Below are 18767 nucleotides of genomic sequence, written 5' to 3'. Positions count from 1 at the left end.
ACCTTCATCAGAGAGCAGTCTTCCCATTTTGCTGGATTTTCTGAGCCAATGTGGCCAGTACTGCAGCTGATAAAATCTGAGCCATGTATTACACTAACATATTTCATTGAGCAAACCACCTCCCAGGACAGGCTTGATTTCTCTTCAGCTCCTCCCAACAGCCCATTTGTTTTTGATAAAACCAGAAGTAGGCAGGTGTCAAGATGGGTTAGCTTTGGACTTGAGGCTTTTAAAACTTTCTGTTTGGTCTTAACATTAGCCCGAAGCTGAAGATAGACAAAACCAGAAGACACTAAATTATTTTCCTTGATCAATTTAAAATGAATGACAAATGGTGGACTCCAAGGTATGGGACCTCAAAGTAAAATGACGAATCAGGGATATGCTTCAATTTGAACAAGATTCATGGATGGAGTTTCAAATGCATAATTTTCATTTGAACTTTAATACCCTCAAAAGATTTACACCTCCTGTGGCCTGAACTTGCACTCAGTAGTAAGATAAATGATAAATTAGCTGCCATCATATGAACTCCTTTACTGTGAGACTCAATGATTTTGAATCTGTTGCAAAATCAACATAATTACATGCATTGTAAATGTTTTTGAGTCACAGTTGCCAATCTTGCCTCTCTTAATGTCCTTTAAAACATCCCACATTCCTGATTAGAAAACTTCCAGCAATATCCCCAGAAACATTTAACAAACCAGAAGTGATGACGTAATTGTCAAAATTTCCCTGAAATTCTGCACTGGAACTGTGATTCCATCACAAGTTGAGAGGAATATCTGGTTAATCATGATCTTCAAATAAGTGGGACCGAGCAACACAAACCTTAACTCACCACAGCACAAGAAGGATTGCTGACTCTTACTGGATGTCACTTCACATGAAAGCAAAATATTAATCGTATGAGTTATTTCCTTAGATTGAACAAAATCATGAGGTAATGAAATAAGGGCATTATATTAAACCCAGACCAATACATTGGCATGCTCAATGAATCGTTCATTGAAATATTAACCTGAGGAAGTTTTTCTCCAGTTGGCAAATAGAAGGGTTTTTTTTGACCATTTTTAGGCAGCTTCAAAAGTGGAAAGAATTTGATTCATTCATCGGGAAATTGTGAGCAGGTTTTCTCTGTCTGAATAAAAAATAGACTTCAAGGGCTCGGTATACTTGCTCATTTGCAGTACTTTCTGTTTTAACATGACTTACTTATGCCACAGTTTGGCACTTTGAGACAATCTTTACATTTTTGCCACTTGATTGGCTATAAACATGAGGTTTTTCAGCCAAAGAACTTTTCTTGAATTAAACATCTTATCCCAGCAAACAGGCACTGCAGATCAAAGGCAAATAAAGCACACAAATACACAGATTGGTGTCCTGAATGATCTACTTCTGCACCTAGTCTGCTCAACGCTTGAGTGATATTAAGGCTGTTCTGACTGTGGCCACAGCTCCACATTTCTTGTATGAACCAGATAACCTGCAGTTCCCTTGTTCATCAAGAATCAGCCTTAAAATATTCAACAACTGGCTCCACTGTTGTGTTGGGCACAGAACTCTGACAGAAAATCTTCTTCGTTATCTCTGTTGTAAATGGAACATCCTGTATTTGCAAACCATGTCTCCAAGATTTAGTCTCTCCCACATAGGGAGACATCACCCTGTTAAGTACCTTCAGGATCTTATACATTCAAATAAGGTCAGCTTTTACTCATCCAAACTTAAATGTATGTAGTTACAGCATGTCCAACCTTTCTTCAAAAGCCTATGAGCTATCCAAACTTCTCCACACTACTGCGTTACCCAATACCATAAACTATTACCTTGCACAGTTACTCGTGATATGACACCTTGTCAAATGCCTTTTGTAGTTGTAAACACAGCATATCTACAGGTTCCCTTGTATCCAAATTACTTGTTACTTACTCGAAAACTTCAGTAATTTAGTCAAGCATGATTACCTCCCACACAACTATACGGACTCAGTATGAAGGGACTTTCATACTGATTTCATGATTTTCTAAATGCTTCACTATATCCTCCTCCGTACAAAAACTACATTTCACAATGACACAGATGTTAGGCCAACTAGTCTACAGTTTCCCGATTTCTGCCTCACCCCCACTACCTTGTGCAAAGGAATCACAGTGGCCTTTTCCAATTTGGTGGGGCCTTTTCAGAACTCAGGGAATTTTGGAAAATTAATGCCATACATTTACTATTGTTCTAACAGCCTATAATGAAGTCCATCAGCAGCTGGGGACTCATCAGTAATTGTTCTAATATTTTTCTCAGTACTTTTTTCTTGGTGAATGTAATTATTTTAGATCCCTTCCTTTCTTTCATTTCCTTGTCCACAATTATTTCTGGGACATCGCTCCTTTCCAATGAATACATGCAAAATATCTGTTCAATCCATCTGTCATTTCTCTATTTTCCACTATTAATTCCCCAAAATCATTGCCAAGACAGCCTAGCTCATTTTACTGTTATTTTTCAAATTTAAGTAGAAACTCATTTTTTAAAATATGTTTCAAGCTTTCTCTCTTGCTCTAATTTACTACTGCTAATTGATCTTTTAGTAATTTTATTAGTGTTCTTTACCTTCTGTCTAATTTTCGTACTTGTCACTCATCTTTGAAGAATTATATGCTGTTTCTTTCAGTTTGGTACTTTCTTTAACCTCCTTAGTTAGGCACAGATAGTGTGTCCTTCCCTTAGAATCTCTCTCACTGGAATGTACCTTTCTATTTATTCTGAAATACCTACAAGAATGTATCATTATATCATTGCTGCCTTGTCTCTAAACCTGGTTGTTTGTTCATTTCAGTCAGCTTCATCTTGTCCTTATTTATGTTTAAAACATTAGTCTCATATCCATTCTTATGTCCCACAAACCTGAATGTGATATTTTAATCATATTATGATCTCTGCTACCTAGGGGCACCTTCATGACGAAGCAATTAATTAATCCCGTCTTGTTGTACATGATCAGATTTAGTATAACCTACTCTCTGGTTAGCTCAAGAACATAACCATTCTGTTAACACACACAGGACTCATCATCCAGACTACCTTTGTTCATCTGATTTTGTCCAATCTATATGTGGACTACAATCACTCAATTATTATCACATTTTGTTTTCAGAAGTTCCGTTATTTCTTCCTGTACACCTTGTTCAAATGCATTGTGACCACAAGGGCCGATATACTATTCTCAAGGGCAACTTCTTACCTTTACTCTTTGTTATCACGACCCAAACTGATTCTACAGAAGTAAGGCTATCCCTCTCTACTGTGCCAATGTCGTCCTTAATTAGCAAAGCCACAGCTTCAATCTTTTCCAGCTTCCTATCTTTCCTAGACATCATGTACCCTTGAATATTCAGATTCCAGTCTTTGTTATCTTGCAGGCATATCTCTGATGGCATCCAGATTAAACATCTTTGTACACTCTGCCTCACTCATTTCATCAGTTTCTTATTGCGACATGGCTTCTTTGCCTTGTTGTCTGTCACAAATAAGCAAAGCATTCTAGACTCTTTTTAAAAAAAGGAACAGAGACTCAATAAGTACAAAGGTAGTCTGAGTAGGATAATGTATGGAGCAAGCTGATTTCATTTAACATCTGAAAATCAATGATTTGACAAGTTTGGAGGAGTCAAATTTCATGCAACTTGATCTTAATTTTGCTAACAAAAATCAGCAAGGTAAACAGTGCACAAATTGTGCAGGTTTTGGTAAGTCAAATAGCATCGATAAAGAAGTCATATATTTTAGTGTCAGATCTTGTTGAATTCTAAGGGGATCAGAAGAGTGTGACAGTGACATCAAATCCATATAATTAGTACAGGCTTTGCTACTGCACTGCCCTAACAATTGATAACATGACAAGCCATAGGAAAATACCATGTATTCATTCTTGTTATAAAGTATCTTGTCTGCTTGAAATATGTATGTAAGAATACTGAGAAGGTTCCAATCTGGTGCTGGAATTTATTATCAGTGTAGTGTATACCAGTCACTTCTCTCTCTAATGAGAGAGCAGACTATGGTCTGGGAGCTTACATTAGTGTATGACCACTCTCCAGTGTCCAATTGTGAATTGACAATATTTCAATACAATGGGGACACATTACAGGAACACACTGTGCTTTCTTTGCTTATAAATGCAATCAAACTGAATCATCAAGTATCTGCTTGTTTTGCAGTTGTTATAAAAGTGGACCTGAATCATAGGAACTGCAGCTGTACAAAGCCTCACAAATAAACATAATTTGGTCAATAGAGACACAACACCACTTTCACTTCTACATTCTTTTCCACTTTTGCTTCCTGGATCTGCCCATAAAACATAAGTGACAGAGGTCAGAAGATGATCATTTTAGCTGCTGACAGCAGTTACAATAGTGGCTTGCATTGTGCTGTTATTCAATCTCTTTGCTGCTGCAGGCTGTGCCAAAATATTGTGTGCCACCATAAGCTGTTGTTGCTTTTCACTCTTGATATTTCAACCCCTTCTTCTTAATGCTTACCCACAACCCATTCTGGCCTAACATCCCTGATAATGGGAACTGCAGGTGCTGGAGAATCCAAGATAACAAAGTGTGGAGCTGGATGAACACAGCAGGCCAAGCAGCATCTCAGGAGCACAAAAGCTGACGTTTTGGGCCTAGACCCTTCATCAGAGAGGGGGATGGGGAGTGGGAACTGGAATAAACAGGGAGAGAGGGGGAGGCAGACCGAAGATGGAGAGAAAAGAAGATAGGTGGAGAGGAGAGTATAGGTGAGGAGGGAGGGAGGGGATAGGTCAGTCCAGGGAGGACGGACAGGTCAAGGAGGCGGGATGAGGTGGTAGGTAGGAAATGGAGGTGCGGCTTGAGGTGGGAGGAAGGCATGGGTGAGAGGAAGAACAAGTTAGGGAAGCGGAGACAGGCTGGGCTGGTTTTGGGATGCAGTGGGGGGAGGGGAAGAGCTGGGCTGGTTTTGGGATGCAGTGGGGGAAGGGGAGATTTTGAAGATTGTGAAGTCCACATTGATACTATTGGGCTGCAGGGTTCCCAAACGGAATATGAGTTGCTGTTCTTGCAACCTTTGGGTGGCATCATTGTGGCACTGCAGGAGGCCCATGATGGAAATGTTGTCTGAGGAATGGGAGGGGGAGTTAAAATGGTTTGCGACTGGGAGGTGCAGTTGTTTATTGCGAACCGAGCGGAGGTGTTCTGCAAAGCGGTCCCCAAGCCTCCGCTTGGTTTCCCCAATGTAGAGGAAGCCACATCGGGTACAATGGATACAATATACCACATTGGCAGATGTGCAGGTGAGCATCTGCTTGATATGGAAGGTCACCTTGGGGCCTGGGATAGGGGTGAGGGAGGAGGTGTGGGGGCAAGTGTAGCACTTCCTGCAGTTGCAGGGGAAGGTGCCGGGTGTGGTGGAGTTGGAGGGGAGTGTGGAGCGGACAAGCGAGTCGTGGAGATCGTGGTCTCTCCGGACGGCAGACAAGGGTGGGGATGGAAAAATGGCTTGGGTGGTGGGGTCAGATTGTAGATGGCGGAAGTGTTGGAGGATGATGTGTTGTATCCGGAGGTTGGTGGGGTTGTATGTGAGAACAAGCGAGATCCTCTGGGGGCGGTAGTGGCGGGGGCGGGGTATGAGGGATGTGTTGCGGGAAATGCGGGAGACGCGGTCAAGGGCGTTCTCGACCACTGTGGGGGGAAAGTTGCAGTCCTGGAAGAACGTGGACATTGGGGATGTGCGGGAGTGGAATGCCTCAGCCTGGGAGCAGATGCGGCGGAGGAGGAGGAATTGGGAATAGGGGATGGAATTTTTGCAGGAGGGTGGGTCCCACTGCATCCCAAAACCAGCCCAGTTCTTCCCCTCCCCCCACTGCATCACAAAACCAGCCCAGCTCGACCCCTCCCCGCACTGCATCCCAAAACAAGCCCAGCCTGTCTCCACCTCCCTAACCTGTTCTTCCTCTCACCCATCCCTTCCTCCCACCTCAAGCCTCACCTCCATTTCCTAGCTACCACCTCATCCTGCCTCCTTGACCTGTCTGTCTTCCCTGGACTGACCTATCCCCTCCCTACCTATCTTATTTTCTCTCCATCTTCGGTCCGTCTCCCCCATCTCCCTATTTATTCCAGTTCCCTCTCCCCATCCCCCTCTCTGATGAAGGGTCTCGGCCCGAAACGTCAGCTTTTGTGCTCCTGAGATGCTGCTTGGCCTGCTGTGTTCATTCAGCTCCACAATTTGTTATCCTGGCCTAACATCCCATTTAGAGGCTTCAGGGACCCCCAAGCTGAAAATGAGATGTTGTTCTTGGAGCTTCACAGACATCTCTGTGACATACAATGCTCCTCAGACAGCAGTTCTCTCAACTTCTGAGGTCCACACTCACTGTCATGTATCACCATATGCATGCTCTTGACCTCTCTCTCCATCCACATTACTTCATGCTGGCTCGCTGCTGCATACCCTCCAGTTTCATTTCATAATTCTTGATTTTGCAAGGAATTAAGGGCTACGTGGAGAGTGCGGGTAAGTGGAGTTGAAATGCCCATCAGCCATGATTAAATGGCAGAGTGAACTCGATGGGCTGAATGGCCTTACTTCCACTCCTACGTCTTATGGTCTTATTCTCTGGCTCATTCGATGTTCTATCAAGAGACCAGAGCAATGACTCAAGAGATACCCAAGCCCTTCTGGAACCTTCCTCCCCTCCCCTTCCATCTGAGTCTATCCCTTGTCTCAACATCATGTCCTGTCATGTATTCACTATCTCTTCTGACCTTCCGCTCTCTGATGGTGCATGTTCTGTAACTCAGCAAAGATCACACATTTATCCCCCCGCATCCCCACTTCAATGAGTTTTGGCCTATAGATGACACTGATGTTTTCTTTACTTGTCTTTGCCTCCATGTCTATTGCTTAGGACAGGAGTCCTTTCCCTAATTCATAGATGCCTTCACCCACCTCCAACACTCTCCTTCCACCTGGACCCTTTCCTCTGACGTTTTACCTGTATTCAACTTCTTCACAGAGAACTGAATTGGTAGCCTCAATTTCTCTGCTCCGTTCACTCATTCCAACCTATCACCCCAGGAACTGATTGCACTCTTGTGCTCCCAGATCCAATCCTGACTTTGTAATCAAGCCTGTTGACAAGGGTAGCGTTGTTGTTGTCTGATGTTCTGATCTCTGCCTTGAGAAAGTAGAGCGCGAGCTCTTCGATTCCTCCTTCTATCTCCCCCTAGGCCATGACCCCATTATCAAGCATCAAGCTATCATGTCCACAATGTCACCAACCTCATCTTGTCTGGGATCTCCCCGTGACAGCCTCCAAGCTGACAGTCTCCCAAGCTCATACAGCCCGCTTCTACATTCTCACTAAAATTCACAAATAGGACTGTCTGGGCAAACCCATTGATTCCGCCTGCTCCTGCCCCACAGAACTCCTTTCTTGCTACCTGGATTATATGAAATCCCTTTACATATACGTCCTCCATTGGGATTGTGTCACGGCTCTCCATCTCTTCCTGGCAAAATGGTCTGAATTCTTCCCATCCACCACAACCCTCTCCTACAAGCTGAGCTCACCTTCACTTTAAAAACTTCTCCTTTAACTCCTCTCACTTTCTTCAGGTCAAAGAGGTGGCCATGGGTACCCATACGGCTCCCAGTTATTGCCTGCCTCTTTGTGGGGTACGTAGAACATTCCCTGTTCCAGTCCAATTCCAGTCCCCATCCAAACACTTCCCCAGTATATCAATGACATCATTTGTGCTGCCTCACCCTTTCAGCTGGAATTGGAAAAGTTTATCAATTTGCTTTCAATTTCCACCCGGCCCTCAACTTCACGTGGTTCATCTCATACTTCTCTGTTCCCTTCCTCAACACCTGTTTCTATTTCTGGGAATGGCCTCCAACATATGCTACAAACCCATAGACTCCCACAGTTACCTGGATTATACATCCTCACATCCTGATTCAGTTTTTCACGTCCTCTACCTCTCCATACTCTCCCATTTATTGTATATTCCCTTGCCTTGTTTACCCTCCCCAAATGCATTACTTCAGACTTCTCTAGATTGGGATCGCAATTAGAATTCAATGTGGGATTCAGGGTAATTTGGCTGTCTGGATACAGAATTGTCTGTCCAACAGACGACAGAGCGTGGTAGTAGACGGAAAGCATTCCGCATGTAGCTCGGTGACCAGTGGTGTTCGGCAGGGATCTTTTCTGGGACCTCTGCTCTTTGTGATCTTTATAAATGACTTGGACGAGGAAGTGAAAGAGTGGTTAGTAAGTTTGCTGATGACAGAAAGGTTGGTTGATTTGTGGATAGTGTGGAGGGCTGCTATACATTGAAACGGGACATTGACTGGATGCAGAGCTGTGCAAAGAAGTGAAAGATGGAATTCAACCCAGAAAAGTGTGAAGTGATTTATTTTGGAAGGTCGAATTTGAATGCAAAATTCAGAATTAATGGCAGGATTCTTGGCAGTGTGGAGGAACAGAGGGATCTTGGGGTCCATATTTATAAATCCCTCAAAGTTGTCACCCAATTTGATAGTGTTGTTAAGAAGGTGTATGGTGTGTTGGCATTCATTAGTGGGGGATTGAGTTGAAGAGACACAAGGTTAAGCCGCAGTTCTATAAAGATCACACTTGGAATATTGTGTTCAGTTTTGGGTTACCTGATTGTAGGAAGGGTGTGGAAGCTTTAGACAGGGTCCAGAGGAAATTTACCAGGATGCTGCCTGGAAGGGAGGGTAGGCTTTATGAGGAGAGGTTGAGGGAGCAAGGGCTTTTCTCATTGGAGAGAAGAAGGATGAGAGGTGACTTGGCTTGATAGAGGTGTACAAGATGATGAGAAGTATAGATAGAGTGGATAGTCAGAGACTTTTACCCAGGGCGGAAATGGCTATCATGAGTGGGCATAATTTTAAGGTTATTAAAGGAAGGTATACGGGAGATGTCAGAGATCGGTTCTTTACACAGAGTGGTGGGGGTGCATGGAATGCACTGCCAGCGTGGTAGTAAGTCAGATACATTTAGGGACGTTAAAGCGACTCTTGGATAGGAACATGGATGATAGTAAAATGAAGGGTTAGTTTGATCTTAGATGATAGGTCGGCACAACATCGTGGACCGAAGGGCCTGTGCTGTGCTGCATTGCTCTATGTTCTAATTACCCTATTTCTATCTACTCAAAATAAACTATGTCTATCAAAACTATTGACATCATTGCATGACTGATTCCAACCCTCTTCACTATCAACAATTCAGCCAATTTTTGTGTCATTTGTAATTGCCCAATAATGTTGCCCTCGTTTTTGTCTAAATCATTGATAAATACCACAAACAACAAGGCAACAGCACTGAGCCCAGTGGAGTTCCACTGTAAACCACTTTTTATTCACAAAAATAATGTGTTGCAATTCACTAGCATTGATAAGACAGCAAACCCTCAAATACAAACTAGGCAGTAAAGCTGCAGAATGCTATTTGACCTGAGGAATTCTAGCCTCAAACTCAAATCTTCCTGAACATTACTGACCTGAGCAAATTAATGTATTACTATGTTATGGTTTTCCATCCCATATAATACTCATGAACTAGAAAAAAGATTCAAGTGGAAGAGAATCCGAGTCTCTCCAACATTTTCTACTTTTGTTAAAAAGATTTCAAATCATTTTGTCTGCAATCACCAATATTTGTTAATCTGCTGATGTTAATCATTAGTTAAGTTAAAGTTAATCATTATCTTCACAGAATGGCAGTCTTCACTCTGACATTCTAGGTTGCTAGTCTTCACAGTTTATTATTCTAGTCTGAAAGAAAAATTCACAAAGCATTACCAGTGAATCTTGACAGTGAGAGGATTTGTGTTAGACTCACCTATTTCCCTTCCAAGCCTCGAACGGAGGATGGAGCCAGCTGATGCCACAACAGCACAAGTATTGAATGGGCCAAGTGCTTGGGTAAGGTTCTTGTTTGGAATGTACTTTTGCCAGTCAGGGGTAGTGAAGGACTCATCTCCAAATTCAATGGATGCTACTTGGACTCGCTGTTTCAGTTCACATAACAGTTCTTTGCTGCTGAGTTTCTTCAACTTTCTTTTTCCGGTGAAGTTCACAGCATATTTATTCATAGAGACGTAATTGTTTTTGACATTCTGTAGGCGCCGGTTGAGGTTGCTTGAAGAGCTGTCTTCATTCCAAATCACCCACGAATTCCATCGCTTATTAAGTAGGAACTTTTGCTTTGTGGATTTCGGTGCTGTATTGGAAACTATTGTTGTTTCCTTCAGTTGTTGAATCCTAGATAAGTGTCTGGTCACAACAGCTGGGTGCAGAAGATTGTTTGAAACAGTTGTTTCTTGAAACTGGATTTCTGATTTCCTAAACCCTTTCTCTGTGCTGTTCTTCAAAATAATTCCAGCATATATCTGACCTTGCTGTACTGCCTCAAAAGATTTCCAAAAAGAATTGTGGGTGAAATATTCATGATTGGGTCCAACTACATCCTCTTTACCTCGCAGTATATCCTGTACACCCCAGTGAATCAAATTGCGTTGGAGTCTCTCAGACTCTGTGCTATTTAATTCATTTTTGAGCAATAGGTTTTCTTTCCGGAAGCATATCTTGTAGAATATCATGGAGAGGCAGAGGACTGTGCAACTTGTGAAGAAGAATGTTTTCTTCACAATCCCAAGTCCGCGTCGAGCCATATTAATCCGCAGATATATTCAACCTACCTCTTGCCAGATAGTCAGGAGACCTGCAAAACAAAGCAGTCACACAGTTAAAAGATTCCTTCTACTCATTTTAGTTGCTAATCTTAAGAAGCCCAAGCTGTTGACATTATCTCCTAACTGGTTGCGAGAAATGTGTACTTTGGAACAAGTGGCATGTATGCCACACTGGCATCAAACAAAAGAGCATCAAGGAAATTGGTATTTTATCAACAACTGCTTATGGTATCAACTTAATTCAAATAATAGTACACCCCTCTGAGTTATGAATGTTTTGGATAAATTATTAACACAGTTGGAAGAGAAAACAAAAGAAATATAAACTTACAATTTTGAACAAAAGCAAATTTCTTTAATGCTCTGTTTCGCCAAATGAACAAAGTGGTTAAAATTTCCACAGTTGACGGACGGTTCATTGAGCAACATGTTAAGGTACAAATGTTTCCATTCAGTTTCAAATAAATTTGTTGCGCAGTTATGGTAGCACAGTCGTAATATCACTGGACTCATAACCTGAAGGCCCACGCTAATGGTCCTGGTACAATAAATTCAAGCCTCACCATGGAATTTACATACAACTAGTACATTTGGAATTGAAGCTTGTCTCAGTAATAGTTACTATGAAACTACCTTGATTGTTGTAAAACCCCACTGGGTTCACAAATGTTCTGTAGGAACAGAAACTATTTGGCCTACATCTCACTGCAGGCCCACAGCAACGTGGTTGACTATTAACTGCCCTCTGAAGTAGACTTATGTTCAGTGCAAGGACAATTAGGGATTGGCAACAACTGCTGGCTTTTCCAGTAACACCCACCTCCCAGGAAATAATAAAGAAAAAGGCCCCAGACAAAAGCCTCTCTCAGAAATTGGAGTGAGGGAGAAGGATCTCACCAAGCTGGAGTTTTGAAGAAAACTTACTGTTACTTAAAAAAAACAGAACTGGATGAAACTTCAAGAGTATAACAAGAAAAAAACCACTTTAGCAGATGTTATGAGAGTACTATTCAAAGCAAATATATCACTAGCAGCACCACTACCTTTTTTCCAGATGTGAACCATTTCATGGGATATGGTGTTCTGGAAAATAAAAGGGTTCAACCATGTGTCTGGCATCCTATTTCTTCTGTTCAGAGGTTAATATGCTGAAAACCCTTGTCTTTTTCTGATCACATGCACCTTCAAGAACTATTTATGTTCCTCCACCCTTAGAAAGGCTGTTCCCTTTCACTGTTCTCAAATGAAACACTAGTTTGTCAATTCGAACATTACAACAGCATTATCATTATAAACATCAACCTTTCTTTTAAATTCATTTGTGGATTATGGGTCTTGCTGGGCTAGAGTCTACTGTCCATCCCTAGTTGTCCTTGAGAAAGGGGAGAAAAGCTGCCTTGAATCACTGCTGTTTGAGTGTAGGTAGATTCTGTTTGGATTTGATTAGGGGCAGAGAATGAACTGTGAGTTAAAGTCACTTGGGTCACATGTTGCTGAGGTCAGTGGAGGGTTTAACATTACCTCACCCCACAGACCCACTTCTAACAACTATTCATCAAACTCACCGCAAAATTCTGGCAAACATGGAAGGAAGGGCAAACTTTAAAGGGAAAACAAATTAACTAATGTTTAAATATTTTCCTCTCTATCCTTCAGATCTATCGATGCTTTTAATTCCTTGGAAACTCACTTCCTCTCCAATATCCTCTCTAGCCAAGATCCTGAATTCTATTTTTTTTTATTGAATTATCATCTATAAAAAGTTAGTTCTCACCATTCAAAAGGTTCTACCTCACTGTTAATAATTACAGTTTCACTGATTTACTTGTAAAAGATCCTACCATTCTTCATGTTTTATTAAGTTTCTTTTCTAATTTTCTCCTAGCCCACTCAATAATTTTTTCTTATTTTCTCATAATCTCTCATTTCTAATCCAAATTAGTTTTATTCACTCTTAAGTGGTCTCCAATTTGCATTTATCTATGGTATGCAGTAAATACCAGCAATTCTTCTGTAACTGCCTTTAATTTAGAAAAAACTCAGTCAGCTTTAGTCAACGGTTGCCCTTTTATATTCTAATTTCAAATCTTTTAAATTCTTTTTACGTTATCAGCCATTTTCTTTATCGTACTTCTCTTACGGCTAATTTTTTTCCAATTTAACCCTGTTTTCTCTGAATTTTGATTAGTTTTCAATTGTATCCTGAATTCTTCTTCTTCTGTTTTATTTTAATTTCTACATCCTTTGTCCTCCAGGAAGCTCTAGTTTGGAAGCCCCATTGTTTCTTTTTATGGAAACACGTTTGTTATGTACTTGAGCCATTTCCACTTTAAAGGAAGTTTATGGTTCATTTCCTAATGTGTTCCTTTCATTAATTACTTTATGATCATCATTATCCAGAAGTTGCCCACTGTATCACATATAGAACATAGAACAATACAGCGCAGAACAGGCCGTTTGGCCCTCAATGTTGCGCCGATCTGTGAACTAACCTAAGCCCATTCCCTGACACTATCCCATCATCATCCATATGCTTATCCAAGGACTGTTCAGTTACCCTGTTTCATTCCGCAGACTAGATCCATCACTTCTCTTTCCTTATCAGACGAGAAAACTATTGATTAGTATTGCGTGTATGTTGAGAATTGATATGCTTTTATACTTTTTATTCTGTTTTTGCCCCCGAGTTCGTATCAAGAGAATTGATGCTCCCTATTACAACTACTATTATTCCATTTTTTTTGTATTACCCTGGAACTTGCCCATATTCCCTCCTCTATCTCCTTCTGACTATTTCGTAAAAAGTAAACGCCCAGCAACATAACAGTTCCTTTTTCTGTACCCATCTCCAATGAAATAGCTTCAGTCTTTGCATCTTTTTGAACATTATTATGATGTAAAAGTGCGGGGTTTCCTAATTAATATTTTCTTCACAGCCCTGTCATTTTTTGCCATGTCTCCTGAATGCATTGTAGCAGGAAATATTCAGTTTGCAATCTGGCCCACATCAAGTCTGGTATAGTCACTATTCCAATTTGTCACTTGCACTCCAGTTGATTAATCTGATTTATATTCCTTGACATGCCAGTACCGTATGCAAAGCTGCTCTGTTTCATCCCTACACCTGCTTTTTCTAAAGTAGTATTTGTGCTCTTGCCATTTGTGTCTCAATTCTTTCTATACCTTGTCGCTCCTTCCTCTTGGCATCTTTTCACTGACAAATGTTCACTATCACAATATTCACAATACTAGAAGAATTCAACATACTATAAACTGACTGTGAGGGAATTCATTAGTTACACCTTTGATTCTCATTTGCATATTCAAGAATTTTCTTAGGTTTACTGCCCAGACGTAAACTTTCATCTTACTGAAACGTATAAAGATGCTGAAGAGGCTTCCCAGGGTATACGCTGAGAGAACGTTTCCTCTCAAGGAGGAGTCTAGAACACAAGGCAGAGCCTTCCTTTCCTGAAGGTGGCAAAAAGATGGTGAGCAAGATAAATTAATTGGGCAAGATGCCAAAATTCACTTGCCTGCTGACAGGCTAAAGTTTTGCAATACAGTTCTCCAACCTCAGTGATTGCAGGTGTTGGAAAGCCTTTCTGTATGTATGGTCCTGGGATATGTGTGTAGAGTGGGATTCAGCTGGCAATAGTTCACTGACTGGTTTGTACAATTCTGACCAGTTGTGACTGCCAAAGGTCGTCAGCCTGACACAACTCTCTGATCAGCTCCTGGCTACCTGTGCAACTTCTGCATGTGAATGATACAATCTGGAAAATCTTTTGCCACTGTAAGACACAAAGTCTTACCTCTAGCTCAGGCCTGAAGGTAGTCAGTTATTTTCTCCCACCATTTGCTGTAAGCTGCTGCCTCTAACCAGCAACTGTGAAACTAAACGACGAACGTCTATCTTCAGCAAACAAATGAGAATCTGAAGGAGGGACTTTGGAGAACAGAACACAGAATATGACAGAGATAATGGGAACTGCAGATGCTGGAGATTCCAAGATAATAAAATGTGAGGCTGGATGAACACAGCAGGCCAAGCAGCATCTCAGGAGCACAAAAGCTGACGTTTCGGGCCTAGACCCTTCATCAGAGAGGGGGATGGGGGGAGGGAACTGGAGGCTTGGGGACCGCTTTGCAGAACACCTCCGCTCAGTTCGCAACAAACAACTGCACCTCCCAGTCGCAAACCATTTCCACTCCCCCTCCCATTCTCTTGATGACATGTCCATCATGGGCCTCCTGCACTGCCACAATGATGCCACCCGAAGGTTGCAGGAACAGCAACTCATATTCCGCCTGGGAACCCTGCAGCCATATGGCATCAATGTGGACTTCACCAGTTTCAAAATCTCCCCTTCCCCTACTGCATCCCTAAACCAGCCCAGTTCATCCCCTCCCCCCACTGCACCACACAACCAGCCCAGCTCTTCCCCCCCACCCACTGCATCCCAAAACCAGTCCAACCTGTCTCTGCCTCCCTAACCGGTTCTTCCTCTCACCCATCCCTTCCTCCCATCCCAAGCCGCACCCCCAGCTACCTAATAACCTCATCCCACCTCCTTGACCTGTCCGTCTTCCCTGGACTGACCTATCCCCTCCCTACCTCCCCACCTACACCCTCTCCACCTATCTTCTTTACTCTCCATCTTCGGTCCGCCTCCCCCTCTCTCCCTATTTATTCCAGTTCCCTCCCCCCATCCCCCTCTCTGATGAAGGGTCTAGGCCCGAAACGTCAGCTTTTGTGCTCCTGAGATGCTGCTTGGCCTGCTGTGTTCATCCAGCCTCACATTTTATTATCACAGAATATTACAGTGCAGGAACAGGCCCTTCAGACCATTGTGTCAGCACCGATCACAATGACATTTCTAAATTAATCTCATCTGCTTGCACATGGTCTGTATCACTCTATTCCCTGCCTGTTCACATCTCACAAGGTCTTCGGAAGGTAAATGAACACTTCATCTAAGTCTGTAGATTGGTGCTAATGAACTGTGTTAGTTTTTTTTCCTCTATTCCTTTCACTTTTCTTTTGGTCTACGTCTGTAGGGGCTTTAAAAAGGTGGTAAGTGTTTTAACTAATACAGTCATATGTTGACATTTCATAGGTGTTTGTGATTAGAATTCACTTATTTGTATTAAATGGTAACTCCTGTTAAATACATGGACCTGTCAATGTTTTCACTGAATCCCTACAGTGCAGATGGAGGTCATCTGAAGAGCATCCCACCCAGACTCACTCCCTCACCTCACCGTACCTCCAAGTTTACCATGGCTAATCCATCTAGCCTGGACGCCACAGAGCAATATAGTATGGCCAATCCCTATCTAACCTGCACATCTTTGCACTCTGGGAGGAAACTGGAGCACCTGGAGGAAACCCTTACAGTCATGGGGAGAATATATATAAACTCCACACAGACAGTCGCCTGACTTTGTACACATTGATTACATCATTTTAACTTTTATGGTGTCCCTGGCAGTAAGAATCAATATAGTTCCCCAAGTGAGTCACAACAAACTTGGCAGATTCCCTGACGGTGCCACTGCAATCATGTGGCATCCTTTGTGGTTGTGCTTCCACTACAGCATGGGCAGGACAGAGCCAAACAGTTCCCTCGTATCTCCCCAAGAAAATGAAGTTCTTCAAATTCTAATACATTGTCTACCTCTCCCAGTGAGAGTGTTTTATACAGCAATGGAGATCCCCGCCCAAGGAGGATCACTCTCTCCTGCATTCTGCAGAGTCCATCCAGTTTTCTCCATTACTTATAAGTTGACAACAGTTTCCACATCACACTTTCAGATTGTCTCCTTAGGCCAATGTTATCAGACAAGGCCACCGTTCCTGAAAAATCAATCTTGGGGGCTTCAACTGCAATCCACAAATGTTGGGTCCATGATAACAAAGTGTGAAGCTGGATGAACACAGCAGGCCAAGCAGCATCTTAGGAGCTTTTGTGCTGTGTTCGTCCAGCTCCACACTTTGTTATCTCAGATTCTCCAGAATCTGCAGTTCCCATTATCTCTGATACAATGTTGGGTCCATGCTGGGTCATGGAAATTGCATTATTGATACACGCTGTTGATGACACAATAAAAAGTGTCCTGATGGAACACCAGTATCACTTTCTGATGAAGATAATCCTTTCAGCAACAAAGTCAGCATCCAGCAGCTTACTGGGAGTACAGCAAATGCAACAGCACTGTGAGCGAATGCATATTTATCAATGTGCACACAACGTACATTGAAGAAACAGGTGTGCCACCCATGTGCCTTCAAAAGCTCCTTGTCTTCCATATGTGATCAAACTGCATTCACAAGCTCAAATAATCAGCCACTTGTGTCTTACTATACCTGAGCAAACAACCACAGGCTCCTGAAGGGGGTAGGGAGCATGATTATGGGTCTTGCTTCAGGTGAAAAGGAGCTAACACTTGGAAATGAATGCATTGCTCGTATTGGAGTGCAATTTTGAAATGACGAAGAAGGGTCTGACTAGTGTGTCTCATCTTTTTTCTTTGTCTCAGCAGCGCCCTGTCAGCTGAGATGGACACAGCTTACTGACCTGCTCACTGCTATGACCTGCTGACCGTGCTGATTGTCCTTCTGGAACTCATTGTTTGTAGCCTGCTGAAGGTCTCCTCCAGAAAGGGGATATACCCTCATCACACAGACCTGTTGCAGGCATTGGGGCCACTGGCAGATGTCAGGTAAAGGGACAGTCCAGTCTGTCTGGCTGTAGCTCCTTCTCCTTCTGAATGCCTGCCGTCTCCTTGAGATGAAGGACCCTCTGAAGGGAGGTCGGGGTAACTCAACCTGCTTATCTCAGAGGTGCGGCTTCAGCTGAACACCAGACCATGCGTCTCTGAGCTATCAGAGAGAAATGATGCTGCTGCTGCAGTGTGCAGAGTGTGGTGTTTTCTGCTTCCTCCTCTTCTGGTTTCCCTTATTTCCTATATTGTAGAAAACATTAGACACAAAATGCAAACAGTCCCTGCATAACCCATTTTCTGACTTTTGTCTGTACAGACTGCAGGGTCCCTCACTGCTTCCTGTAAGAGAGTTAGACAGATATCTGCACAGGCACATTTACTGCCAACCCCTGTCAGCTCTGCAGACTTCCTCTGTATATCCAATATTCCACCTGCAGCCTGGGCAGTCTCCCTGCTGCTGTAGGCAATCTTGCCCCACTGACTAAAAAGAAAGACAAAACTTCAGTTTGATCACAATACGTGCATGTACAATTTTTGAGAGTGGATAGACAAGCCAGGTCCTGAGCCCTCCCTGGTTAGAGATCAGCTGCAGCGTTGTTGTTCGACTGTTAGAGGATGCAGCTGTGTGAGCGAATGCATATTTATCAATGTGCACACAATGTACATTGAAGAAACAGGTGTGCCACCCATGTGCCTTCAAAAGCTCCTTGTCTTCCATACGTGATCAAACTGCATTCACAAGCTCAAATAATCAGCCACTTGTGTCTTACTATACCTGAGCAAACAACCACAGGCTCCTGAAGGGGGTAGGGAGCATGATTATGGGTCTTGCTTCAGGTGAAAAGAAGCTAACACTTGGAAATGAATGCATTGCTCGTATTGGAGTGCAATTTTGAAATGACGAAGAAGGATCTGACTAGTGTGTCTTATCTTTTTTCTTTGTCTCAGCAGCGCCCTGTCAGCTGAGATGGCCACAGCTTGCTGACCTCTATAAACTGCTCACTGCTATGACCTGCTGACCGTGCTGATTATCCTTCTGGGACTCAGTTTGTAGTCTGCTGAAGGTCTACTGCAGAAACAGGATATACCCTCATCACACAGATGCATACACCCCATGTGGTGTTGAGGCAATCATGCTGTCTGACGTCCCCTTGCAAAAGCACCAGACTGAGAGATCACCTCGTGCAGTGAGTAAATAGAGCCATGTAGCTTTACAGAATGCAGGAGATGGTTCATCGTGCTCGTGCACCGGGTTCCAGATCTCCT

At 42.7% G+C, this 18767-nt stretch overlaps 1 protein-coding gene across 8 annotated transcripts in view; it reads right to left on the bottom strand.

The window, feature by feature from the left end:
• The window catches only part of LOC125458045 (beta-galactoside alpha-2,6-sialyltransferase 1-like), a 142655-nt gene that overhangs the window by 25660 nt on the left and 98228 nt on the right, over positions 1-18767 (bottom strand). For all 8 annotated transcript variants that reach the window (XM_048542931.2, XM_048542927.2, XM_059651034.1 and 5 more), the window contains one exon: positions 9920-10801. In XM_048542931.2, coding sequence (XP_048398888.1) covers positions 9920-10751 — 832 coding nt within the window. In that variant the 5' untranslated portion in view covers positions 10752-10801. The remainder of the gene's footprint in view (positions 1-9919; positions 10802-18767) is intronic.

This window comes from Stegostoma tigrinum, chromosome 14 (genome assembly GCF_030684315.1).
Source record: "Stegostoma tigrinum isolate sSteTig4 chromosome 14, sSteTig4.hap1, whole genome shotgun sequence".
NCBI lineage: Eukaryota > Metazoa > Chordata > Chondrichthyes > Orectolobiformes > Stegostomatidae > Stegostoma > Stegostoma tigrinum.
This window is presented reverse-complemented; position numbering and strand designations above follow the sequence as displayed.